Source organism: Monomorium pharaonis, chromosome 9 (assembly GCF_013373865.1).
Source record: "Monomorium pharaonis isolate MP-MQ-018 chromosome 9, ASM1337386v2, whole genome shotgun sequence".
Lineage (NCBI taxonomy): Eukaryota > Metazoa > Arthropoda > Insecta > Hymenoptera > Formicidae > Monomorium > Monomorium pharaonis.
Genome location: NC_050475.1, coordinates 7344104 through 7370290, shown reverse-complemented (window position 1 = coordinate 7370290; position 26187 = coordinate 7344104). Strand labels below are relative to the sequence as shown.

General features: G+C 29.8%; 5 protein-coding genes across 9 annotated transcripts; 2 read left to right on the top strand and 3 right to left on the bottom strand.

Moving 5' to 3' along the window:
- The first annotated feature begins 3452 nt into the window (after positions 1 to 3452).
- LOC105837996 (ribosome biogenesis protein BRX1 homolog) lies at positions 3453 to 6555 on the top strand. The gene is made up of 4 exons (XM_028193448.2): positions 3453 to 3585; positions 4578 to 4854; positions 5788 to 6143; positions 6250 to 6555. Exons 1-4 carry the CDS (start codon positions 3490 to 3492, stop codon positions 6553 to 6555), a joined length of 1035 nt encoding a protein of 344 aa, XP_028049249.1. The 5' UTR covers positions 3453 to 3489.
- A 172-nt stretch (positions 6556 to 6727) lies between these two features.
- On the bottom strand, positions 6728 to 13697 carry LOC105837997 (CTL-like protein 1). Of its 2 annotated transcripts, XM_012683240.3 has the most exons (12): positions 13452 to 13697; positions 12513 to 12658; positions 12043 to 12434; positions 11556 to 11645; positions 11216 to 11355; positions 10915 to 11101; positions 10705 to 10836; positions 10436 to 10580; positions 10222 to 10362; positions 9984 to 10143; positions 9580 to 9801; positions 6728 to 9483 (listed from the first exon to the last, which is right to left on the bottom strand). In XM_012683240.3, the coding sequence occupies exons 1-12, from the start codon at positions 13563 to 13565 to the stop codon at positions 9328 to 9330; spliced, it is 2025 nt and encodes a 674-aa protein (XP_012538694.2). In that variant the 5' UTR covers positions 13566 to 13697; the 3' UTR covers positions 6728 to 9327. The 2 variants fall into 2 exon arrangements, with proteins under 2 accessions (XP_012538694.2, XP_036147518.1); XM_036291625.1 differs by lacking the exon at positions 13452 to 13697 and having other exon boundaries at positions 12043 to 12417; positions 12513 to 12650.
- Positions 13698 to 14888: 1191 nt separating this feature from the next.
- LOC105838006 lies at positions 14889 to 16500 on the bottom strand. 4 transcript variants are annotated; one of them, XM_036291767.1, is made up of 3 exons: positions 16036 to 16500; positions 15506 to 15694; positions 14889 to 15308 (listed from the first exon to the last, which is right to left on the bottom strand). In XM_036291767.1, exons 2-3 carry the CDS (start codon positions 15645 to 15647, stop codon positions 15001 to 15003), a joined length of 450 nt encoding a protein of 149 aa, XP_036147660.1. In that variant the 5' UTR covers positions 15648 to 15694; positions 16036 to 16500; the 3' UTR covers positions 14889 to 15000. The 4 variants fall into 4 exon arrangements, with proteins under 4 accessions (XP_036147660.1, XP_028048982.1, XP_036147659.1 ...); XM_028193181.2 differs by having other exon boundaries at positions 15934 to 16054; XM_036291766.1 differs by lacking the exon at positions 16036 to 16500 and adding an exon at positions 15812 to 15902.
- Positions 15896 to 22333, top strand: LOC105838005 (E3 ubiquitin-protein ligase Hakai). Its single transcript, XM_012683256.3, has 5 exons — positions 15896 to 16043; positions 16507 to 16616; positions 17357 to 17671; positions 18505 to 18693; positions 19331 to 22333. The coding sequence occupies exons 2-5, from the start codon at positions 16509 to 16511 to the stop codon at positions 20081 to 20083; spliced, it is 1365 nt and encodes a 454-aa protein (XP_012538710.1). The 5' UTR covers positions 15896 to 16043; positions 16507 to 16508; the 3' UTR covers positions 20084 to 22333.
- LOC105838007 (transmembrane protein 115) lies at positions 21657 to 25708 on the bottom strand. Its single transcript, XM_012683258.3, has 4 exons — positions 25159 to 25708; positions 24249 to 24504; positions 23996 to 24172; positions 21657 to 23894 (listed from the first exon to the last, which is right to left on the bottom strand). The coding sequence occupies exons 1-4, from the start codon at positions 25607 to 25609 to the stop codon at positions 23687 to 23689; spliced, it is 1092 nt and encodes a 363-aa protein (XP_012538712.1). The 5' UTR covers positions 25610 to 25708; the 3' UTR covers positions 21657 to 23686.
- Between the last annotated feature and the right edge of the window lie 479 nt (positions 25709 to 26187).

Here is a 26187-nt window from a genome sequence, read left to right as displayed (position 1 = left end):
TTCTGCTGTATCGCGTCCTTTTTTTTCTGGCATTTTTAATGGTCCATAGAATGTATTCACGTGTCCTGGAAAAGAACAAAAAATATTAAATTGTATAATTAAGTATATAATTACACTGTGTGGCTCTAATCTTAAAATTAAATAATGTATTTTAAAATTATTTTAAATACTATATTAAATTATGTTATATAATATTCGCATAAAATATATACCTTCTAGTTTGGTATGATGGTGTATAAATCCGCCCATCGTCATACTCAAAACTTGCGCAGCATTCTTAACTTTCTTTTTCTTTATTTTACCTTTTATTATATGCTCTGCAGTAATTTTCGGCATTAATCGATACATACTGTGAGTTAAATCCATATGATATGCTTGCTCGATTATTTCCCACGATGCAAATTTTCGTTCTTCTCCTTCCTCACGATCAAATTCAAGATCGTTATTTAATAAACTGTTGCGTACGCTTTTGATGAGATGTGGTGGATCGTACAATGGAATTATATCTTGTTTTTTTATTGTTATATAACCATCTAGAGAAATACAGGATATCGAATAAATTGCTATATTTAAAAAATAATACAAATAAATAATATAAAAAATTAATGAAATATATACAAAATATAAATTAAATATAAATATAAATAATGATAGTCATTATGTATATAATTGCGTAATTTATACTATATTTAATAAAATAATAATTGTATAATGTAAATAGCTATATATGTATAATGTAAATCTTTATAGAGCAATAATTATTTGATAAAAAAACGCACTTACAATATTTTTGTCCTCGTTTAGATTTCAGTCTCGCCGATTCCAGCTTCATTTTATTTATAGCTGTAAGATTTCTCTTTCCATCATTGCATACAAAGGCGACTAGATATAATCCAGTATTGATTATAATTTTGGCAATATTTTTGATCCATTCAATGAGTTGATCGGTTTTTGTCGTACCGTCGCAAAAGTAATATGCTAGTGGAAACTTCCATCCACTTTGTATACCGCGCACCATAAATACTAACACATGATCAGTGAATCGTGCTCTTCTCTTGATTCCAAAATCTTCAAAACCAAGAATATGCTTCTTTTTCTGGTCATAATCCACATGCGGTTGCAACGACATCTCGTCCCACATTAAAAGACATACTTTCTCTCTCTCCTTCATTGATCCCACTTGTTTTTTTAGACGTTGATTTATAAAGTCAATTGGACCCGGATGGATATTAATTTTCTGAAGTATAGACCGTAGTGTTTGTAAACTGGGTAGATTGAAAACTTGCGTCAAGTATTGGTAACATTTGCTGGATTGCTTCATGATGGATAGAGCTGCAATTTTTTCATCTAGGGTGAAATACCTATCCTGTAGAAAAGAAATAAATTAAATGTATTTGATATAATTATTATATTTTCAATGGAATAATAGAAATTAAGTTTGCAATGTCTGTACAGACTCCTCAAAATATTTGATTTTAGTATAATATATATCCTAGAAAAACAATAGCTATTAAAATTTTAAAAATTAATACTGCAATTATTTAAGTGGTTAAATTAAAATAAATTATAATAATTATAATAATTTATCATAAATTTTGTGGATTATGTGAATATATATATATATATATATATATATATATAAATCTTTCTTAATATTATATATTAATCAATGATTAGGAATAGGAATATTTTGTATTAATACAAAAGAATTCTACAAAAAACATATATAGTATTAATTAATAATAATGTAAATATAATTTAAAAAATCTAATAATTTCCAAAATAAAGTTCAAAAAGTAATCCATAGTTTTATCAGTAAAAACTATTTTAATAAAGTAATTTTAAAAGAAATATTTTAATTATATTTATGATTTTATACATAATTTAATTTTTAGAATAGTAATGATTTAATCAAACAGATTTCAATAATTATAAATAATATACAAGTAAAATTTACATGTTATATATTAATCCACATTATATTTGCAAACTCTTCTAATTACATACCTTGGGGGCATGTTTTGTTGTTATCTGCATTTGAAGAAATGTTTGCTGGACAGGTGTTAACGAGGACAGTAGTTTTTCTATAGCAGCATTCTTACTGTATTGTTTGGCCTGCTTTATACGTTCGCGAAAGGATAATTGTCTCTTTATGACAGCATCCTGCTTTTTTCTCAATATGCATGATAACTTGTACAGCTTCCACATTTTCGGCGTAAATTTGTGAAAGTGCTTTCCCTGCAGTAAAGTATGCATGTCTACCGAACTGGACGAGTTTTTTGGGGAGGAAGATTCTAATTCTAAAGATTCTTTATTTACTGGAGTACTCGGCGACATTTCGACCACAGGTTTCTTTTCTTCTATTATTTCTATTATTTCTATTTCTTCAACATTAGAATTAGAAACAATTAAGTTTGCATCTATTGTTTTGCTCTTAGATTCTTCTGTACTCACAATCACTTCAGTATTAGTATTATCATTATTTGTCACGTTAATATCACTATTATTTGCTTCATTGTTATTATTGCCATTATCTGGCAGATACAAAGATGGTACAACACCAGGTTTCAGCCTCCGCAATCTGTACATCGCTTCGTAATCACTGTCGGCAAAGTGTCTGTAGCATACAACGCACTTTCTCAATTGCTCGTCAGTCAAATCTCGTATTCTTTCCGAGTAAATCGCCTTTCTCCATTTATTCATCATGATAACATCTTTGGGAAATGTATGGGAGGGTAAACTCACTCCCGTGGTACATCCTAAGACACAGCAGTGTCTACCCATAGTCTAACCTAAAACGGCAAGTATGTTGCTTGTTATTCGTTTTCCAATATCATGCATGTCTTATATTAATATTCGTACTCACTACGGACAATAACGGGCAGATTGATTCAACAGAGACAAAAAAATCGGACAAAACAATATTATGAATAAGGAAAAACGAGCGAACTATCAACACATACCAAACAGTACATACTCGCATTCAGTTTCAGTGTATAGAGATAACGGCTAGATTAAAATATCCGTTTGAAATTAATTATGAAAAACTATATTACCGGCAACAGATCAGTTCATGTTGCTTATGCATTTTAATAAAAATGTATATGCAAATGTGCGTAATTGTGCATGTATAATATATATGTCTATATTTTATGTGTGCTACCGACACTTTACGAATATAGCATATATGGAACATAATCAAATATAATAAAATTATAATCGTGAACATAGCACGGAAGAGACTCAAAAAGTCTCATCTACATTACCTACGGGATTCGTGGATATTTGACTACATAGTTGTGCACATGACATAGAGGCGCTTATTGCACCAGTGTAGCAGTGCAACAAAAAAGAACAAGCCAAATGGCCAATAAATAACACGTGTAGCGTGTAGCTAAAGCTTTGCTCCGTTTTCTCATATAATCAGTAAAATAATTTCTCGTCCCATTTACTTCATTTTTACTATCATTAATTTTGTTCCTTCTTACAATGACGAAGAAAATATTAAAGAGAAAGCAAAAGGAAGATGAGATAAAAGAGGATGAGTCAAAGAAGATAACGTCAGATGAACCTACTGCTAAAAAGGTTAGCAAATAACTTGTACATATTATTTGACATAATAAAAGCAAATAAATAAATTAAAAAACAATAATTAAAATGAAAAAATCCTACATTTTATAAAATATATATAATATATATTAACAGTTTTCTGTTCAATACCTGTTGAATTAACGGCAAACGTAGTATGACGCTTACTCCAATTTTTCTCTAACTTTATAAATTTGTATATTTCCATGTAGAATTTTTTCTGAGAAAGAAAATTTGCTTAGGAAACTTATTTGCCCCCTTTTTTAATATAATTTTTAAATTCTTTGATATTGGTAAGCATGATAAATTTATAACTAAAAAATTAAACAATTTGTTTAAAAATGTATTTTTTATTAATTCATATTAGCAAATCTTTCCTGCTTTAGTTAAGAAAAAAATTATTTTCCGTGATAATTTTAATTATAGCATGGAAATAATTGTTTGCGATTGAAGATTTAAGATCTTATTAACTTATACTAGCAAATATTCAATTAATTACAAATAAAATTTTGTTATATAATTATAGTTATAGCAAAGAATAATTTGTGATTGATTGCAATATAAAAATACTTATATGTATAAATTTGGGCCATATAATTTAACGTCCAACGTCTTGAACAAGAAGGTAAGGATTATTAAATTGTTTAATTAAATAACTTATTTTAAACTTAATTTAGCATTGCTATATTAAAAAGTATGCACACAAAATAAAAAAGATCATATAATTCATAAAAAACATTATGAACTTGTGCAGTATTTTTATAACCATAAATATTCCCACTTATCAATAGAAAAAAAAACTAAATTAAATTAAAAAAAAAAGACTTTATCAACATACTATTTTCTTTCTCAGAAAAAATTTTACTAAAAAAATACATAAATTTGTAAAGTTGGAAAATTGGAGAGAAGGACATTATACTGTATTATTTATCATTTGTACAAATTTATCTATCAATGAAAAAGGAAACGTGAAATTTTTTTTTCTATAGGTGAAATGGATTAACAGGCAACGAGTATTAGTATTCGCTACTCGAGGTATCAATCATAGGCACCGACATCTTATGGAAGACTTAAGAAAATTAATGCCACATCATCGTCCTGAATGTAAGATGGAACGCTCTAAGAACTTGCAAGTAGTGAACGAAATGTGTGAGATAAAGAATTGTAATAAGGCCATCCTGTTTGAAGGTCGAATGAAACGAGACCTTTACATGTGGCTCGCTAATGTGCCTACTGGCCCAAGCGCAAAATTTCTTGTAGAAAACAGTAAATATTATATCTAGGATTGGGAAGTAACTCGTTACAAATGACAAAGTTACAGTTAGAGTTACTTTCTTTCAGTAACTATTATTTCATTTCTTTCTATCTATAACTATTACTTAGTTATAGTTCTATTAACTGATTTCGAGTATAGTTTTACAATTATTTTATATATTTCAAACTTATTTGTCAGTGTATGGTCTGGATTCAAGATATATGGAACAAAGTAATAAATCATCTTTGAAAATAGTTATTATATAAACGTTAAAATTAAAAATTTCGAACAAGCTCAGATTATTGATTTATGATAATGTTAGCATAAAGTTTGGTAAATTTTTTAGCTGAAAGCAAAATTGATCCCATAATTTTGATAAGATATTCCAAGTATATATAAACATTAATTTATTATAACATGCGCATTTTAAAAAATATATAAACAGTATTGTACACACACGCGTGCGCGCACATACAGAATATGTACATATGTATGTATATACACATATGTGTGTTTGTATTGACTTTACATTTTTTTAATAACTATAATTTATACACAAAGTAATGTAACTTATAACCCAGTATTTAATATAAAAAGAACATAAAACATACACTACATATATTTATATTATGTTTGAAAATTATAAGATTCTTGTAGAATTTTATTTTAAAAAGTAATGCATAAACATCACAAAAAGTTAACTGAGAAATAACGTGATATTTGTTACTTTTTTAGCAAAATATTTTAGCAAAACTATAATTTTTTAGCATATTATTTTTCAGAATTAGTAATTTTTAATAGTAACTAATTACGTTTTGAGAACGAAAATAGCTATACCTGTAACTAGTTATCTTTACAGTAGCAGTAATTTTCCCAATTTTAATTATATCTAATATTAATTTAAAAAAAACATGCGACAATTACTCAACTTATTTTATTTGTAGTTTATACAATGGGAGAACTGAAGATGACGGGAAATTGTTTAAGAGGGTCTCGGCCGTTACTGTCATTCGATGAAAATTTTACTACACACGCCCATTATGGTCTCTTGAAGGAATTACTGACGCAGATCTTTAGTGTACCGAATCATCATCCTAAGAGTCAACCATTCTTTGATCATGTTTATACATTCAGTATTCTGGATAATAGGATATGGTTCCGCAACTTTCAAATTTTAACAGAGGACGGTGCGTTGGCCGAAATTGGTCCAAGATTCGTCTTGAATCCTGTCAAAATATTTAGCGGAAGCTTCGGAAATGATACTTTGTGGGATAATCCACATTACATTTCACCTGCCAAGGTAATGCAATATTCATATTTTATTTATAATAAATAAATAAATTATGATTGACTTATTTTTATTATTGTAAAATATATATCTTTCTATGACTTTTTGAAAATTCCAGTTTCGGCAAACATTAAAGAAAAAAGCTTCTAATAAATATATGAACAGAATGGAACAAAAAATGACACAACAGATAAATAAACCTGAATTATCTTATATGCTGAATCCTACAGATGAGATATTCAAAGGTGATATATTAGAAAAAGCTACGGAGATGGAAGAAAAATTTAAGACAGATAATAGTAAAAATTCGAAAAAACCTTTAAAAAACAAGGTGAAAAAAATTAAAAAAAAACCTGTGAGAACTAAAAATGTTAAAGTAAAATCCGTAAAATCAAAAGTTTTGAAAAAAAGGAAGATAAAATAGATTTCATTATTTTGTAATATAATTAATAAAGTGTATACATGATACATACATAATAAATGGGAATGTTTTCTTATATTATGACTGTATTATTAACATCTATAATTAAATACCTAATACACGATAAGTTTTAAAATAATAGATAAAAGCAGGATTATAAAAATTAATTTCTCGGTTTTTACTTCATGTGATATTATTTTCTTTAGAAGATAACTAAAATAATTTTGTAATACGTTATTTGCGCGTGCGTGATATAGTGTGTGTGTGTGAGTGTGTAACGAATTTTGATTTACTTTTTTTTAATAAACTTTTTCGATCACAAACATTGATTTATATATAATTGAAAGAAAAATAATATTTCTCAATATTAATACAATTATTCAATATTGGCGACGTAATGTATCTTATTAATAACATGTGATTATTATGGTATCATGATTATTTAAAATACACCTCATTATACTATTTTGTACTTTGTAATTAATATGCCATATTTATTAACACAAATTTATGTGTCAATTTATAAATTAAGCACTTTAAATATATATTTTAGAAATCTTATACGTGTAGAGTATATAGTAAATCTTATCTACATATAATTTTCATACAGGTATACCTGCTTAATACATTTTAAAGTAGCTTAAAATATTTTGTACATCAAAACACAAAAGCCTCTTATTATCTAGATGTAAAATAAATTGTAATTATCTACTTTACTTCAAAATATTTATGATTAATAGAATGAAAATTTTGTAAAGTTTAAAAAATAGATTTTTCATTTTTGCAAAGAAATAATTCATTTCAATAATATAATAATCCATATTTTACATATAAAAATTTCTTGAGATAATTGCACAAATGTTACAAACTGCTATAAATAATTGCACTCGGCATTAGAATGTATATTCTTTAAGTAATTGTACTTTCCTTGCAACTATTGCTGCTTTCCATTTATCTGAAAGTGAGACTGAGTCACTCAGTAATGTGAGTATTTCATACTCAGATAGTGACGTCATTACTCAGTGATTTAAAGTAACATACAAGTGATCACCCTTATTTTAATGACAAAATTATCTCAATATATAACCTTACTTCTAAAGTGAGTATGCGAAACTCGGTAAAGCACACGGTCTTGAAATTGCTCAGATTGTAGGAAAAAACTCAGTTGAATCTCACTTGTAAAAATGCAAAAGAAACGTGCATTTAACTGTGTTATGACGTCACAAGTGAGAATTATCTGAGCTTTGATGTAAAGGGAAAGCAGCAATTGACTTGCACTTGTTTTTTTATGTGTTCTTAAAATCTAATAGTAGTACTTATTACAGTAAATATCCTTAAGACACAGAGTTTACAGTTTGTGCAATGGCACTTTGATGATGCAAATATAAAGTTTAGAAAAGATGTGCATAAATTTATATTTTGTTCATCGATCACATATTCAATACTGAATGAAACATATATTCCACAAAATAAAAAATTCTTATAAAACATTGTCTATAATATCGTCTAATCTTTTTTTCATAATTTTAATATGAATATTATAAAATATTCTATATCTTAAAGGGATGCTAAAGTCAAATTTGATCTGAGTCAATAATGTAGAGTCATTCGTGCACATCATTAACAATATTTTGTATGTATTTCTTTTATAGATTTGGAAATGCTTTTCCAGAATTAAAGTACACATATTAATATCAGTCTATGAATTAAACTTTATACTGGACTTTATAGAATAAAAAAATTTTTCAGACTGCTGTTTTTATCATTCTATATCTGGATTAACTATAAATAGTTAAAGAAGCTAATTTTTTTCTAGTTTTTAGCTAATATTTTTTAAATCTTAGTTTGAATTGCACGATATTGTTCGTATATGTTATCCCTGGAGAAATACGCTTTCATTTACATATAGTAGATTTTGTATATTGAGCAAATATTGTCATTAAATGACAGTTCTACATACTAAAAATAAAGTTTTTTTCGTTTTTCATATAAATTCAATCATTTTTCTTTAAATTTTTGTGCGTACTTTAATTCTGTAAAAGACTTTTGCAATTTTATAAAGCCAATTAAAAAATTAGTTTATTTGTCAAAAAAATGGCGATAAAACAGACGGCTTTAAGATTCCCTTAAAGTCTGGCAGTTAAATTAAAAATTAACTTAAGTACAAACGGATTGTAAATCTCAAAGTGAGCAACGCTGCATTAGTCTATTTTATAAAGCATAATTCATTCACGTTATCAAAAATTGCAAATAACTTACTCTTTGATAATATGAACGAGAATTTTGCATTTTAATTAAGATTGCCTAATTATCTTGAAATAGAAAAAAATACAGCAATAATTCAGGAAATTTTGGCAATGATTTAGTCACAAAAAAGAAACCTGTAGTCTTAAGAAATGAACGTTCATACTTAAACATCAGAGAAAAAAATTATGATATTCTGAAATTACACATAATTAGATAAAAATATTAGATATATTATGCTTTATAATATGATTCTTATTTTGTATCTCATCATGTATTAAAAATATGATATTATGAATGATCATATCTTCACATGTTCCTAATATATCTCTAACCATTATAAAAATAATTCTCGAGACGTTTTTTGTAGAGTTATTTGTGTAACAATATGAACATTGTATGCGAAAGGAATGTACTCTTTTAGTCTTATTAGATATATAGATCATAAAATGCAAAAGCAAGTATTCTATCATAAAAAATACGTGTACAAAAAATGAGTATAAAAAAAGATACATCCATAGTGTTAGATACTTATTCGTTTATCGGTGTCATTTCGTGGGACTGTTGTCCGTTTGCATTGCTGCTAGAGGATCCAAGTTGTGCTAACGTAGATTGACGCCACTTTCCATTTTCACCATTTAAATTCTTATCCTCGCATACACATAAGAACAACGTGTCGATAACCGTCTAAAATAACAAATTAAAATATAAAAACTCTTATTAACATATTATTTTCGTATAAAATGTATGGCATATAGATGTGTGTGCGTATGTTTAACTTACTTCGTAAAGAGAAATTATACAATGAGCGATGAAGAATGAGAAAACGCAAATAATGAAGATCGGAATAGCATAAAAATGTAGTTCGGGATTTTGTCTCATAAAAAGTAATGCGATGCTTCCAGTCGTAGCCGTAACGAAACATTTTCCTAAGAACAATATAAAATCGCCAAAACCATTGATCACTGCTATTTGAAGAGCATTACTGGCGAGTGTTGTAAAGGCCTTAAAAAAAGCACAAATTTATAAATACAAAAAATCCATAAATAAATATATTATACAATAAATTGTATTAATGTATAAAATGTATCAATATTGATATATTATTTTTTTATAAAATATTATATCTTATATTAGTTTATTTTTCTCTTTTTTATAGATATAAAATCTTTAATATCAGAACGTACTATTTTGGCCGCATTGCAAAAATGAGTTCCTTCTATAGCAACAACAGTGTATGCATTGTTATTCATATATCGAATAAATTTCTCCAAACAGTAGAAACAGCAAATGCAGACTTTTAAACCACACTGAGCGCATGGAGATGTTTCTTTAGTTTTTTCAAATCTGCAAAATAAGAAATTACATGTAAGCAATAATTAATCAGAAAATGAGAATCAATATCTATTTTTATAATAAACTTACTTGGCATGCAGATACATTAAAATCAATCTGGGTAATTTGAAAATAGTTATCAAAAGTGATCCACATGCTACAGAGCCCATATGATAACAGATTAAGTGTCCTATGGATGAACATACTGGATATGAGCTGGCATTTTTACCTCTGATGAAGAAATTAATCATTATTAAAGTAAATATCTATCATACTTCTACGTCAATTTATTGTAAAACATTACCTAAAGTACCAATGAGCAACGGAACCTGATATTACCATGGCTTGGCATCCAACAATAAATTCCGATGTCCATATCAATCCTATGAGATACACCCACCACATGTATTTCACCCAAGTCGCATCAACATATTCCACAAGAGTGAAAGCTGAAATGTTAAATAATCTATAACGTTTATGTGATTTTTTGTTTATCCTAAGGTACGAATGTTCAGCACACACACACACACACACACACACACACACACACACACTTCAATAATAATATATTACTTTTGAAAGAATCAAGAGAAAAATCAAACTTTTTCTCCTCAATTAATGGAGCCTTTTCACCAATAGAACTTAAATTCACAGGCTCAAATATAGTATTTTTGTACATTTGCACTGATTTTGTCTCGGGATAGTCTACAATAAAGCATTAAAAATTTATTTTTGATTATAAAATAAGCTTGTTTCTTGATTAAATACTGTAAAACTACTTACTTGCTGTTGCAAGACAAAGAATTACAAATACCCAAAAGGAAAAAAATAGCATCAAAGATATAAATGTTAGAACTGGTTGAAAAAATAGGCCAGGTAATTCTTTCAAACATTTTGCACTTTCCTTGAATAATGCAGCCATAAAACTAATGCGTTTACGTAATATACATGATAGAAACGCTAAAATAATCTGTAAAATAAAAAGAATTAATAACAAAAATATGTATGTATACACACACACACACACACACACACACACACATATATATATATATATTTCTTCTTTATATAAAATAACACTTACAGTAATAGTAGTAGCAATAATGGAAAATGCGAGAAATGCTCTTTCATTTCTAACAGCTTCTTCGAGAAGTTGGTTTGGATCAGTTTTATCCAAGGTTTTCTTAATATCGACATATGTCAGCCATAAGAGAATTGTACCACCTATATAATGCCATTAATACTTTTTTATAGTAAAATTAATAAATTTTTAATATCAAATGTAAGATAATTTTTGTCCTTATTTTGATTTACTACATTATCGCTGCAAACATTGTTTATTTAAGTGTTCAATGTATGACCTAGATGTATTCATTGAAAAACTCAACCTCTTTATATTAATATTTTTCAAAAATATAACTTACCCGTGGAAGCAATTGTTACAAGCACAATTATAATCCATGTTACAACACTTGCCAGTAAATGAAAGATGGCTATTGTAAAGAGAGATAAAACTAAAAGAAAAGGATTAACTAATTATATTCGAAATACAGCTTGTATATATACCCAGATAGCAAAATGCTAACAATATACCAACAGTCAGTATGTCAGCAAATTATGACTGTCGAGCAGATTCCTATCTATTGTATTCTCTTTAAGCTTAATTTCCAACTGCTATTACAATTTATCTATCATAACAGAACAGCAGAAATGCAGCAGAAATAGAACACTCCTTGCTATCATAATGTTGTCTGTTCTTATCATATATTTCTAACAATATTAGAGAAACTAAATTATAGTCAACTGTTGCTACATTTTTACTTATATAATTTGTGACATACTTTTGCAATACTTTTTGACAGATTTGGCTATCTAGATACATTGTCAAGTAGTAATATGCTGGATTCCTACCACAAGCAAGAAAAGACAACGCCAGAATTTGTCTCCAGGTTTTACATAGATCTCCCAAAACCTGTTCGATAACATCCCACGAGTTGATAAAGCCATATAAATTTGAGATTACTACTTCGCTCACTTCCTTTATCGCCATCGGGATACATCGATTTAAAACAGGTACACTAGGATAAACTGGTCGCTCAGGGCAAGAGCCGTTCTTGAATTTACTGCTCTCGCTGTTGCACGCGCTAAAATCGCTGCCTGGACGGTCGTGGCACAATTGTGAGCCTGTCTCCTTGTAAAATTGGCAGATGTCCTCCATTTCCTTCATAATTCTGTCAGGGCATTTCTTCACACAAATCTTCAATGACTGCGTGACGTTATTTATATCTAGGAAGAACAGGAATCTAAAATGTAACATAATATTCATTTTCACAGGAATAGACATTTTGGACAAATTAATTGGAAATCTATGTAAGACTGACGGTTTATCACTGGTATCCTGCCCGGAAAGCTCCATGCTACCAAATTTCACATTCTTCTTCACCCCACATGTGTTCCCGAAACTGTCGTATCCATTTATCAAGCGTACAGGATTGCCATAGACTATCGCAAAGGCAGCGATCAAAATCTGTAAATCAAATAAATAAATTTGCAAGTTAGATTGTTACTAATGATTTTATACTCCAATTTCCACCAATGTAAATTAACTTTGATCTCGATTTAACTTACTTTTCAGTCTTTTTCATCAAGTTTTAAAAATTACAAGATAAAGTAAATTAAACTGAGATTAAAGTTAATCTACATGAAAATAAAAATGAAAAAGAGTTATTCATGAAAACTAAAGATCATAAATAAAAAGTTATGCCAAACTAATACATGTCATAAAAAGACACTGCTGAGCACTGCTAATTATCCTCAATCTTGATAACAACTGTATCCAGTAAGAGAAATGTCAATGGTAGCAGTTTGCCAGGCAAATTCAAGCAAAGATCATAGCAGACTGCGCTCCATTGTGTTCACAATAAGTTTAATGTTTTGATGGCAGAAACTTTTGACAGTTACATATGACAGTCACAATTATATAATCACATGTGACAGAGATTGATAAAAGTCGAGCCAAGAAACCTGTTGCAGACAAATTGCAATCTGTTTTTGTCAACGTGTCTGTACAACAAGTATATAAAGATCTGTTTGATTCTGTTGTTTATTTTGTCAAACTCTGCTGACAACATTGTAGATCCTATCAAATCCTATATTAAATTTATAATAAACGCTTTGCAGAATCTATTCTTGATAAACCCAGTTATCCCGGACCCTGCTCGAGCTGTAGATGTCCCCTACTCGTGAAAAAAAAAGAATAAAAGGATAGAAGAGGAAACTAATGCGTGGCATTAAGTGTATATAGCGTCAATATTGTGTACCATAAGAAACCAGAACGCTATGAAAAGACAGAGCCAAACGACGTCCGTGCATCCCCGCACGTGGGTCGGCTGGACACCGCCCTCCTCGTTCTTGTTACCGGCGCAGCAAGACATCCTCTCCGTCGCTGTCGCTGCACCACCACCTGCTAAGGCAGCTAAGGCACTTGTTTTCTATTACGGAGTCGTTATTGTTGCCGCGCCGCGCGTCCCTTTTGATTCACAGTATCGGAGCACAACGCCCAGTGCCGTAATTGTAAACGTAACTGTAAAGGGGATCCCAAATCATTACTAACAATATGTTGGTAAAAATCATGTATTTTTTTAAACAAAACATAGTTTTTTACTTAATACATGTTTTTAACATTTTAAACGTATTTTAAATATTTTAAAAACATGTTTAAAACAATATAAAATATTTATCATTATAATTAAATTATTTCAGTTTTTATTTATATTATTATTATATTTTTAATATAATCTACAAATAATTTCTTGTACAATTATGTCAATCTCATATATAATTACATATTACATTTTATGCAAAAAGTCTGATAAGTAATAATTATAATTTCCAGACTTATAACAATAGTTTCATTTATCTATAAACATATATATATATGACGAAAATACATCAAGAATTGTACTTTAATTGTATATTATATAATCGATGACTGTATTAGCAGAAAAAAATAACATTGCAATTTTTAAGACTTTAATTTTTAATCAAAATAAATAAACATTAAAAAATAAATTTAATATAATTGCATATTTTAGAAACGTTAAAAAATAAGTTAATCTAAGATTAAAATTAATCTATAATTGATAGAAATGGACATCAAATGCAATGGCTCGATCGAACTCCGATTAACTCGATTTCGATTGATTCGATTAGATTGCTCACAACAAAATGTTTAATTAAATATGATTTGCTATGCGTCAAATGTAATTTATCTTTTTTGTATCTATAACAAATAATATGATAATAATACTATCTACATAATAAAACAATTAATAAAAGAATCATTGTGCAACTCAGTATTCTGCTAATTTATACTATTTGTTTGTCCTTTTATATGAATCATTTCGGAGATTAATCTCTTGTAGTAATTATAATATTAGGTTCACAGTCAAGAATTTTTTAGTATTATCTCAATCAAACAAATGATTCATATCCATCTTTTATGTTTGGTAATTACATTACAGAGTGTTTCGATAACTTTATAATAAGTTTAAAATTGTTGGTATGTTCATTAATTTTAAATTGTTTTAAGTTTTCTTTTTGTCTGTCCAATATATAAGACATCGCAGTCTCTACAGCATATTTTATACACAACATTATTTCTTAGATTATAATCTGCTTTATCTTTTTGCACCTTCATCAACATGTTCAGTTTGTTTTGTTTCGAAGATATTCTTTATATGAGGCAATACAAAGTATTTTTTTAATTTAGTTGGAGTTTCATTGCTGGGAAGCTAAATTTATGTCGCGTTTATGTTGTTGGGTAAATACATGTAAAAATTATTTTTGTGTCGGCTGGAAATTTGGGTTCTACAACTTCTTGTGATGGGCGCCATAAATGCTGCAAACGGTCCTGTGGCTCGCGTTCCGGCGTAGTATCGTTTCCACGGCAACGTACACGTCGCATAAGCGTTTCAATGAAGGCTGAATCGTCGTCAATCTATGGTTGATTGAGGGGATTAATTCTCTTTCTCGCATATGCGCGTTATAATGGCGGCAAACGCAATGGGCGCGTTCAAAGCAGCTAATTGTTGTTAAGCTATATAACAATAAGTATTCATGATTCAGCGTGGCTCCATGTAGAAAGGGAATCTTGTTCTTAAAACTTATCGATATTACTGCAACACACAATGAAATATAACTCCCTTGAAATAAAAATATATTTTGTTAAATTTAAAAATTAATAAAATCGATAAAATAAAGACATTGAAAGATTAACTGTCTTCCCATTTTAAATATATATTTTATGCTATTCGTAAAATTTAACTTCGCTTTATTTCAATCTTTATCAGCATCTCGTAGTATATCCACATACCTTTATGATCCCACCAAATGCACAACATATAACTATAATTTACTTCCACAAATATCTCGCGTTTTGGCGTTGATGTTGATGGCTGGCCAGGCTTCATCCATGATTTTTTTCTTTTCGCATTATAGATAGTAAATAAATCCATTTTTCAGCGCCAGTAAAACAATTCGATGCAAAAATATAACTTTCTTCCTATAAAATATAATTTTTTAGATTTTGAAAAACTTCCGTGAATAGACATAAATTGGACCAAATTACTCAGATTTATAAGAAATGCTTTAAAAAATCATCGTAGAACGTGGAAATTACATTGATCCCAGTTATATTGGAATTTTAAATATGATTTAATAATGTTTAACGCTCATGCGCAAGAGCGGCAGACCGCGGTCTATCTATCAACTATCAAGTATCAATCAACTATCAACACCGACCAGCCGACCTGCCGTGATACGGAACGTCGACGATATGTTGTGAAAGCAATTTTTTTTGGCGGCTCTAGACAAAATACAAACACATCCGTTTAATCCTCAAACCTCTAGTTGTAAGTATCACCGTCCGTCTCGCCCTCCCACAAATCGTCGCCTTTATTCTCGTTGAGAAGCACCGGGATAACTTAACCTAAACGTTACATTTGAGATACGAATGATACGATTACTGACGATTACTGATCCACGAGAGTGCCAGGAATTCTCCGAGGAGAAGCTAGACCGGCGATATGAAAATTAACTCCAATTCAGATACCGAATGTATATTTTATCACTCTTAAATTTCCAAGTTTGCTTCTAACTATTGTTAACAAATTTTGCGCTCAAATTACATCTCGTCAATTAGCTACAGATAAAAAAAATGCTAAAAAAAAATTGTCGGTGTTTATTCTTTTCTGTTTCTAAACGATAAATGGTTTATGAAAAATTAAACGATATTCCCCCCAGAAATTTATCTGAGATAAACATATATCCAATTAAAGTGGAAGTAGAATAATAAATAATATATTGATTTCACAGCGATGGAGGAGAGTAATGGTAAGAGAATAAGAGGTAGAGCTCGTGGCCGAGCTCGTGGACGCGCCGGACGGGGAGGTCGAAGTAGAGGACGAACTAAGAAACAAGTTAAGGTAAAAATAATGTTTTTAAACATGTCATGTTGCATTCAAAAATCAGTGCAAAAACTCTCAACAACATACTCCTGATTATAGCACTCGCACTTATATGAAGTAATAGAAGTCATTGATTTTATATAAACAGAAACTATAGAAATTATAATAAATATTGTTGAGTCTCAGTTGAGTCACAAAGCTGATTTTTTCATTTATAGAATTGAATTTACTTATTGATATTTTTTTGTACAGTCAACTTTTTGAAAGAAATCTGTATAATCAGGGTTAAATAGTGACTAATTAAAAAGTTAAAAATTAATAATAAAGTTAAAAAGTTAAGTTAATGACTCTTAATTAATTTTAAATAATTTAATTTTTAATTTTTTTAATTAACTAGTTATTTTTAAAACACAAACTTTAATTTTAATTTTTTTATTTTTTTTTAAGTTAAAATTTTATCTGTACAAAAGAAAAAATTAGAAAAAATATATTCTACATAAAAAACAATGTTTTTTGTTATTTTATGTAAATTTAATTTACAAATAAAATGTCAATGTTTGATGATTAATGTTTTAACAATCTAACTTAAATAAATGATGAGTTTCTAATTTATTATAAATAAAGCTTTAACTTAACTTTAACTTAATTTAGTTAAAAAATAGATTAACTTAAGCAATTCTGATAATATATTAAATAGTATACACTTTTTATTTGAACTAATCCCATTTATAATATTTATACATTGAAATTGCTTACAGATTATTGAAAGTGATGATGAAGAGACTCCACAGCAAGTGGAAGACAATTCTGTCGAAGCAATTACTGGTGAACAGGAACATGAACACGAACCTTCCGTGACTCAGCAACCCGTGATTGAGCAACAATTTGACTTGGAGGCCGATATATCGCAGTTGGAGGCACCAACATTTACGACCATCAACCGTGGTCCACCCGAGCCGATGCTACGCTTAAGATGGGACCACCGAGTGAATCTTATAGGAGAGAAAGTGCTGAATCCTATGATACATTGCTGTGACAAGTGTTTGAAGCCTATTCTCATTTATGGACGTATGGTATGTTTCCCTGTTAAGTCAATATAGACTAAGGAATTTATAAAATTATATGGAATCAATCTCTGTGGGATTAAACTTGGAATCTGAAGGGGTTGCCTGTTTTCACACAGTAACATCTCATCCTGATTAAGGAATTTATGTTTCTTATTTTAAATTTTATTGAAATAAGATTTAATACACATAGGCGTCCATAGCGGGGGACAAGAAGGAGCATTCCCTCCTCTTGAAAATTAGCGCATACATGATCGTCCGAGTGGCAAAGCGGTCTATAGATAGGGCAAGAAGAGGCACTTACCTCTCTCTGCTCCTGAAAAAATCTTGTGAACGCCTTCTTAATACATGTATTTTCTAGTTGCTATTTATTCTGTATTTCTTCAATGTGGTGAAGGCTGGGATCAAATTCATCAATCATAAATCTTACATAGTGTTAGCTTATATTGTCTCATTGAACTTTTAATTATTAGGCGAGTTCAAGCCAGCAAAACAGCTAGACCTACTCGCCCTATGATTGAATATGATTAATTCTTGTAGATCCAATTATATTTATAATTTCTCGCAAATTTAGTCGCTTTACTAGCGTGAACTCGTTTATTACTTTAAAAATCTTGAGTTTACCGAAATTGACCAGAGATTTCGAACAGAATAAATTAACCAATCACATTTGAACAATTTAATCAACCAATACAATAATAAATTAATTCTTCGATCAATAAATGTTTTAAACTATAGACGATCTCAACTAATGCGATTAGTCAATTCTCTCTCTGTCCGATATCTCAAACTGATTTTTAGCATTGTAGATATAATGTATTTGGACTTAATATACTTTTTAGATACCTTGCAAACATGTATTCTGCCTGTCTTGTGCTAAGAGAGAAGACAAAGTCTGTCCTCGTTGCATGGAGAAGGTGTCCAGAGTAGAGCAAACTGGGTTGGGTACTGTATTTATGTGTACACATGGTGGGACGAGATATGGAAATGCTGGTTGTAGAAGAACATATCTCAGTCAACGTGATTTACAGGTAAATGGTTAAGGTTTACTATCAAGAAAAACCAGGAAACATGGAATTTTTAGGGAATTTCTTCTTTATCCTTGAAAAATTATAAATTTTCATGGAACTTTATTGAAACTTGGAGAAATATTTAAAGTTTTACTTTTAAATTTAAATTCTTTCTAACAAAAATTTATCATTTTTTCTAATTTTTGATAATACAAAATGTCGACAATCGAGTAGCAATAAATACAAAAAAATTGTTAGCATGTTAAAATTTCTTAAACTTACAAAAAATTTTTTTGTTATTTACATAAAATTGTCTTTTGTTTTCTTTATTTTTATATATACTTTATGTAAAAGAATTTGGAATTCTGTGAAGCCAATTCAAAGATATTTTTTAATAAAAAAAAAAAAAAAATCAGTTTACCAGAGAATACCCATAAATGCCTTTTTTTATGATCACCTAGGAACATTAAAAAATATAATAAAATAAGTTTATTTCAAAACTTAAAAAATTCTCTAATCTTACATAGAAATTTTGAATAAAATTTCTAGAAAAACCAGAGATTCTCGGAGAATTCTTTTATAAAATTGCATATTATAGCAAAGATATAATGATATTATAAATTAATCAAAATTTAATATATTTTAATCTGTCATGTAGGCTCATATTAATCATCGGCATATATCGGCGCCACCTCAACCGGTCCAAGGAATGCAGGTCGATCCTCCGCAATACGTGCACACCAAACCAGAGATAGAGTCGCAGCTAACGAAGGTATCTTCCGTACAAATGCAGAACACGCGGCTTAAATCTGTGCAGTCTCACATGGTCCAACCGATCATGGGTAATGATCCTCGTGTGAACTCGCTGGTGAATCAGCAGCCATTGGAGCAACATCGGCAGCAACACAGGCAGCAACAGCAGCAGCAACAGCAACAGCAGGCGATGATGTCAATGCAGAGTTATGCGCAGAGTACCGCACCGCCACCACCGCCTCCGAATAATGCCCCGATGCGCACTAATCTTATCACCGTGCCGATCCAGGACACGACGTCCCTGACCACGCACGATCTTCACGCGCAGCAGAGTCATCATTATTATCCAACGCCACCGCCACCGCCTCCGCCGCCACCACCGCCGGTGAACTACGGCGGTTATAATGTGCCACCGCCGGTGTCGCAGCCGACGCAGCAGTACTATCCGCAACAGCAGCATCCAACTCAAGTGTCTTACGTGCCGCCACCGCCACCACCGCAACAGCAACAGTACGTATCGTCGGCGCCGACTTCCATACGACCATCACCTGCCGGTTATATACAGGAACCTCAATACGGTCCGCCACCGTCCCAACAGCAACCACCACCGCCACCACAGCCACAGTGGTCGCAACATCAACAGCAGTTTTATAGATAAAAGACGAGAGTTATTAGCTTATTGGTAAAGTAATAACGTGAAAGACGTAAGTTTAACTATTATCACTTTGTAAATATTTTTAAGTAGAAAAATATTTTCTCATAATGAGATAAAAAATAAGTTTAAAAAAATAAAACCAAGATTTTCTTATTTACTTTGATTCTGCGGTCCTCTAAAGGGATTTGGTAAATTAGAAAAAACAAAATAAGATATATTAATTGTCATATGAATGTATTTATTAGGGCTTGATTTAATAATGAATGATTATTATTTCAATCCCAAAAAGTAAGGAGGAAAAAGATGATTAGAGCTCGACATTGTTTATGCGTGTAAATTATTTTTGTATATTTAAACCTGTTCCTTTTCGCTGTACTGTTATTGGTGCAAAAGTTAGAATAAGACATATATTTGTCTCACTCTACTTGTTGCTCCAGTACATTAAAAAAGAACAAACTTTTCATTTCTTCTTGGTATGTTACGTTACTAGTACATTATACTATTTGCCAGGAATGTCTAAGATTAGCTAAATGACTGATAAGAGAGATTTCTCTCTTTGGACATAGGGAAAATGGACATAGTTAAGAGTGTGAAATAATTATTCTACTGAAGATGACTCGAAAAGAAACCGAAATATTTAAAAGTAGAGTTATTTAACGTATCAAGAAAAAAAAACAGATATACGAAAATAATTCACACATGAGCAATGGCCTTGAGTTCTCATGGTTTTTTTCTCCTCACTTTCTTAATTTAATAAATCCTTTACGAACAAAATTTTGAAAATTAGAAAATGTATATAATTTTTGAGTATATAGTGTACAATGATTCAGATAACGGTGAATATTAAAATATAGAAATAAAATGGCCTATTTTTAGCGTGTGTATGTATATATACATTTAGACAATATCAATTATTTTTGTATTTCAATATTCATATCGTTGTTATCTGAATAATTTCACATTATAAATATTTTGCAAAATAATATGTCTCTTACCATGAAACATATATTGTATAAATGTTTAAAGATAAATTTGTAATTATGTCAAAAGTATAATATTTCAAGAATCTGTAATTTTTTCATAAGTACCAAAATCCAATCATATATACCATACATATGTGCATAAATGATATATAGCTTCAAACATCAGACGCTTATAATATATGTTCTGATTGTTTTATATATTATTCAATCATTAATATGTTCCAGTTTTTTTCATGTTTGGTGACATTTTAATTTTGGAACAAAACTGATTTTTTTATCTTTATCAGATTTCTCAACATTCTGATTAAACTAAAAGCATCAATATTTATTACGCTCTATTAAGCATTGCTGCGTTCCATCATAGAGGTGTACGCACTATTTTAAAAAACTTATCGAAAAAAGTTTATAATATATTTGTATATTTGGTACACAAAACATTATAATAATGAAATTATATTTCTTGATAAGAGTTTATGTATCGTTTTAATTCTACTATTTAGAATATATTTACAGATTATTAAGAATTTCCTGAACCTCTGAAATTTTTTGATCGTATTATAAAAAGGTTTTGGTAATAAAATCAAATACAAATATTTTGTCGGTAGAATTTAATATTGTACAGATCGTAACGATTGTAACTTATGTACAAAATTAATGATATATATATATAACATGTACATATGCATGTAATAATTACATTAGATTTTTAAAACATGCTTTCTGTGAATTCAACAAATACTCGTATTCATTCACACTCAATTAATTTTGGCCTTCTATTTCTCGGACACAATAATAAATATTTTAATTGACTAAATATTCATAATAAAAGTACTTAATAAAAGATTCGTCATAATAACATTGTGTTGAATAGACGGCCAAAATCACTCAAAACATACAATATCATATACTTTGTAAACTTTATTCACACCATACATAAAAATAGCTCTTAATATCATTCCATTATATATAATGGAATGATTATACATAGCGATATCGCTACATATAATCACTGCCCCTTTTTAATATCTTGTTCCCTTTACATTTTACATCAATCTTTATTATATTTACAAATTTATTTGTGTAATTTTATATACAAGATACTTCAGTATTTGTTATAATTATTATTAAAACTATCTTCCACACCCCATGCACTCCCATCTATGTATAGCGAATGCATCTATGAACTAAAAATGTTATACATTTTATAACATTAAATACGCATTTACATAACATAAATGATTCTGTACAAAATAAAATTATGTAATTTAAACTGAAATTTTTTATACACATCTTCATGTATAACACTTGGAAACTTTAAAAAGGGTAGAATAATAATAATATAGGAAACGAATATTATATTCTATGTCGATTATAATAATTTAGAACATTTTATTGAAAAAATATATGTATATATATATATATATTTATATATTTATATGTTTTAATTGAAATGTAAATGTGCAGAATTTTTCCTGCACATTTTCATAACTAGCCGATTTCAACATACACATGTATAAGTTAACATCAAGATAATTCCCTATTTTTTCCGCGCGGTTTTTTTTCAATAGTACAAAATTTATCTTAAAGCAAGATTGAATCATTTTATTCAATTTCAATTTTTTCTTAACAAAATTATATCGCTGTATGTTCCGCACTGAAAGCATCTAATTATGTTACTGTTGAATCACTTTTTTTATGAAACAGTGCTCTAATTATATGGCACTACAAACTTGTAAGTTTTTTTTGTAGACATTAAAATTCTCATGTCATTGATTTTTATATAATCTTTAGTATAATAAAGAATTGTTTCGTTTCTTGGAAAATAGCATAAAATACAAACATTAATTTTATTCTTTTCACACATATACTGTTAAAAATCTTCCAAAGATCATATTTTTTAAATCGGCAATATGGCATAATAATCAATAAAGAGTATGATATCCCAATATTGCAATATTTTGTAACTAAAGACAAATATTTTAATTAATACAAAAAAATATGTACTATACAAAAATTTTAGAAATTTAAAGTAATGACTGAATTTTTATATTGCATTAATTTTATTTCCATGAAATATGGCAAATTATTAATTTCTTTTTAATCAGAAAAGTGTTCCATAATATTTGTAAGTTAAATATTGCGTAAAATTAAAATAAACTTTTGTGTGTAGAAATAAAAAAAAAAATAAAACTCATTTTTGCATAACGACGATAATTACTGGCAATGTATAATAATATTAAATAGTATTATAGTTTCAGATTTCAAAGGTATTACTATAGAAGGTATTTAATTAGAAGTTTTCCATGAAATTCTGTTTCAATATATATGAATATTATAAGAATAAAAATTTATTATACGTAAATAAATATTGTTAATAAATTGAATTTTATGTATATTAATTTTTATGAAATGACATTTTATTATACACTCTGTGAAGAAAATAATTTTGGTACTACTTAAAGTAGTGTTCTTTTCATAATATGTTCTGTCTGCAGGAGTAAAAAAATAGGATTTATACTCATTATTGCATATAGCCATATTATAAACCTGCGTCTTATAATTATTCTTTAGAAGCTTTTCAGTGTAATTTGTAAACCTATTGAGATCAGTCTGTCTCGTATAATCACGTACTGCTACTAGAGGGATGATTATGTATATTAACGTTGACTTGTGGAATGAGGGGAGACGCGAGCGGTTTTGGTGTGGTGGATTCAGGTATTGGTATGGAAACCGCAGGAGGTACTGGGGAGTGTTTCTTAGCTCTGTCTGGTTGCCAAGATTTTGCGTGATCTTTGTTTAATCTCTCGCTCAGTGCTTTCAACGCTATTTGCCTGGAAAGTAGACATCAATCGGAAGGATAAGAATAATGTATGATTTACAAAATGTTGAAAATTGAGCTTTGTGGTTTTTTTTATCTCGCTACTTTACTCACCGACGTCGTTCGCTGTCGTGAGGATCAATACCAGGAAGATTAATAACTAAGCCAGGTGGTGTATTGGACATGTCAAATCTTCTAACTACCTTCCGGCACAGTCCAATACGCACAAAAAATCCATGTATGGTGTTACTCACTACCGCTATCGGTGGTTGTAAAACATTTGGGAAAAAACTGCAAAAAAGTTTCAAGTAAGATAGTCAGACTTCCAATATTTTACAGGGATTAATCAAAATTACAAAAATCTCACCTCGCAAATGTGAAATTGTCTGCCATATCTCCTCGAGTTCCATTGTTGTGCTTCTGATAAAATCTCAGGTATGTCCAAGATATCAAAAGTCCACTAAGAAACATGGTGGGATGAGTACCTTCTAGTAATCCAACAAGCCACAATATCAATCCCACAATCCATACCATTAATGGTATATTTCTGTTTGTAATTTTTCCAATGGGTGTCTTGATTAAGATATGATCAGGCATTATTTGCTTCACCGCCACTGCAACACCTACAAAGTAACACAATCTTTTATGACTTTTTATAAGCTATATGCTAGATGTATTTCCTAGAAATTTTTTTCTTTAAGAAAAATCTTCTTGCCAAGAGAAGCTTCTTAGAAAAGGTATAATTTGAGGGCATTTTAAATACATAAATAGTAAAAAATATGCTATAAATTTCAAAATTAAATCTACATGGATTATTACATATTGTTTATATTTTGTTTACATATAAATCTTTTTCATATATGTAATTAATACAAATTATTAATTGGATAATACAATACAGGAAAAAGTAATTGAATTAGTAATCTAACTTTAGCATTAATAAAATAAAAATATACAATATTAAAAATTAAAAAAAACAATAATTTTCACTATTCCTGATGAAATTGGAATCTTCTGATTCATAGATTATTATTTACATAAATGACTCGTAAACATTTATATAGCTTATATCGTATGCACATAATAATTCATATTTTACATGTAAATTTCAAATTTTTTAAACACATTAATATATTAATTTATTTTAGGCAATTTGTTTTAAGAGCAGTTTAAAACCAAAGTGTATCAATCAATTAAAATTACATTCTGTAATTGTGCTTGCAACGATGTACGACAAAGCAACTCGACATTTAATGTAACCAGTTACAAGAGAGTACCTGCGATGTAGCCGGTCAAACCGTGTATATGTATGTTGAAGAGCAGGTCCGGATTGCTGGTACACATGTAGAGAAACAGATAGAAAAGCGCGGAGAGCACGGCGACACCGAAGTTGACGACAGCGAAAAACGTCATCATCTCGAAGGCGCCCCAGAGGGGCTCGATCAGCTTGCCGCACAGGCCGACCGTGACTATGTCCACGCATACTTCCCAGAAGTGTATCTCGAGGAAGCAGAAGGTGAAGGCCGTCCAGAACCAGAAAACCGGCGGCAGCAGGTAACCTGGCGTCACGCTCAGGATGCGCACCGCCTCCTCGGAAAAGGATAGGCAGTAAGAGAATAGCACCACCACGCAGATGGACTTGACGCTGGTGCTGGTGTTGCCCAACAGGGCCGCAGCCTGCTGCCTCAAGTAGGGGATGTTCCTACCCAGGCCCTTTATCGCCGCCATCGCCGCAAGCAAACCTAACCTCTCTCTTTCCTCTCGCGCAGCTCGCGCTTGCTCTTCCTACTCCCCCCTTTACCCCACTGAAAAGAGAAGCTGCTTGGCTCAGTGTTGCCAATACTTGAAAAAAAAAGCTAAATTCAATTTAAAATACCGCTAGAAAACCGCCAGTATATATACATACGTATATATTATATATACATATATTCGAATTATTTATTTTGTATTATATATATATATGAGCTATCAAGAAAAGGTAAATATATCATCTCGTTTGCTCTTATGTAGCACGGACGTACACCAAAAAAAGACTTCTTTAAGCTCTAGAAGCTTTTCCAGCAAGAGACACAAATTATCGACACAGCAGTATTTCTGTCTTTATTTGATATTCAGTTAGAGACAAAGACAGAATTACTACTGTGTCGATTTGGATCACCGCGTTATATTTTAAATCTGTTTTATGCAAATGTGCATAATCGTGTGTTCTATAAATATCCAATACCACATATACATAATATAAATTCAATTAATTGATTTGATAAAAATTCATTCACCGCGATTGCTGTCCCTGCTTCTGCTGCTGA

What these genes read in the sequence shown, in the direction of transcription:
- LOC105837996 (XM_028193448.2), top strand. Translation starts at nt 3,490, where the DNA reads ATGACGAAGAAAATATTAAAGAGAAAGCAAAAGGAAGATGAGATAAAA. An exon ending in ATGAACCTACTGCTAAAAAG is followed by an intron (nt 3,586 to 4,577) that starts GTTAGCAAATAA and finishes TTTTTTCTATAG; the next exon opens with GTGAAATGGATTAACAGGCA. An exon ending in ATTACATTTCACCTGCCAAG is followed by an intron (nt 6,144 to 6,249) that starts GTAATGCAATAT and finishes TGAAAATTCCAG; the next exon opens with TTTCGGCAAACATTAAAGAA.
- LOC105837997 (XM_012683240.3), bottom strand. Translation starts at nt 13,565, where the DNA reads ATGTCTTGCTGCGCCGGTAACAAGAACGAGGAGGGCGGTGTCCAGCCG. An exon ending in TAGCGTTCTGGTTTCTTATG is followed by an intron (nt 12,659 to 13,451) that starts GTACACAATATT and finishes TTTGATTTACAG; the next exon opens with ATTTTGATCGCTGCCTTTGC. An exon ending in CAGGATACCAGTGATAAACC is followed by an intron (nt 12,435 to 12,512) that starts GTCAGTCTTACA and finishes GTTACATTTTAG; the next exon opens with ATTCCTGTTCTTCCTAGATA.
- LOC105838006 (XM_036291767.1), bottom strand. Translation starts at nt 15,647, where the DNA reads ATGGATTTATTTACTATCTATAATGCGAAAAGAAAAAAATCATGGATG. An exon ending in CATTTGGTGGGATCATAAAG is followed by an intron (nt 15,309 to 15,505) that starts GTATGTGGATAT and finishes TGTGTGTTGCAG; the next exon opens with TAATATCGATAAGTTTTAAG.
- LOC105838005 (XM_012683256.3), top strand. Translation starts at nt 16,509, where the DNA reads ATGGAGGAGAGTAATGGTAAGAGAATAAGAGGTAGAGCTCGTGGCCGA. An exon ending in TTCTCATTTATGGACGTATG is followed by an intron (nt 17,672 to 18,504) that starts GTATGTTTCCCT and finishes TATACTTTTTAG; the next exon opens with ATACCTTGCAAACATGTATT. An exon ending in TCAGTCAACGTGATTTACAG is followed by an intron (nt 18,694 to 19,330) that starts GTAAATGGTTAA and finishes TCTGTCATGTAG; the next exon opens with GCTCATATTAATCATCGGCA.
- LOC105838007 (XM_012683258.3), bottom strand. Translation starts at nt 25,609, where the DNA reads ATGGCGGCGATAAAGGGCCTGGGTAGGAACATCCCCTACTTGAGGCAG. An exon ending in TTTGACCGGCTACATCGCAG is followed by an intron (nt 24,505 to 25,158) that starts GTACTCTCTTGT and finishes GTTACTTTGTAG; the next exon opens with GTGTTGCAGTGGCGGTGAAG. An exon ending in GACAATTTCACATTTGCGAG is followed by an intron (nt 24,173 to 24,248) that starts GTGAGATTTTTG and finishes ACTTTTTTGCAG; the next exon opens with TTTTTTCCCAAATGTTTTAC.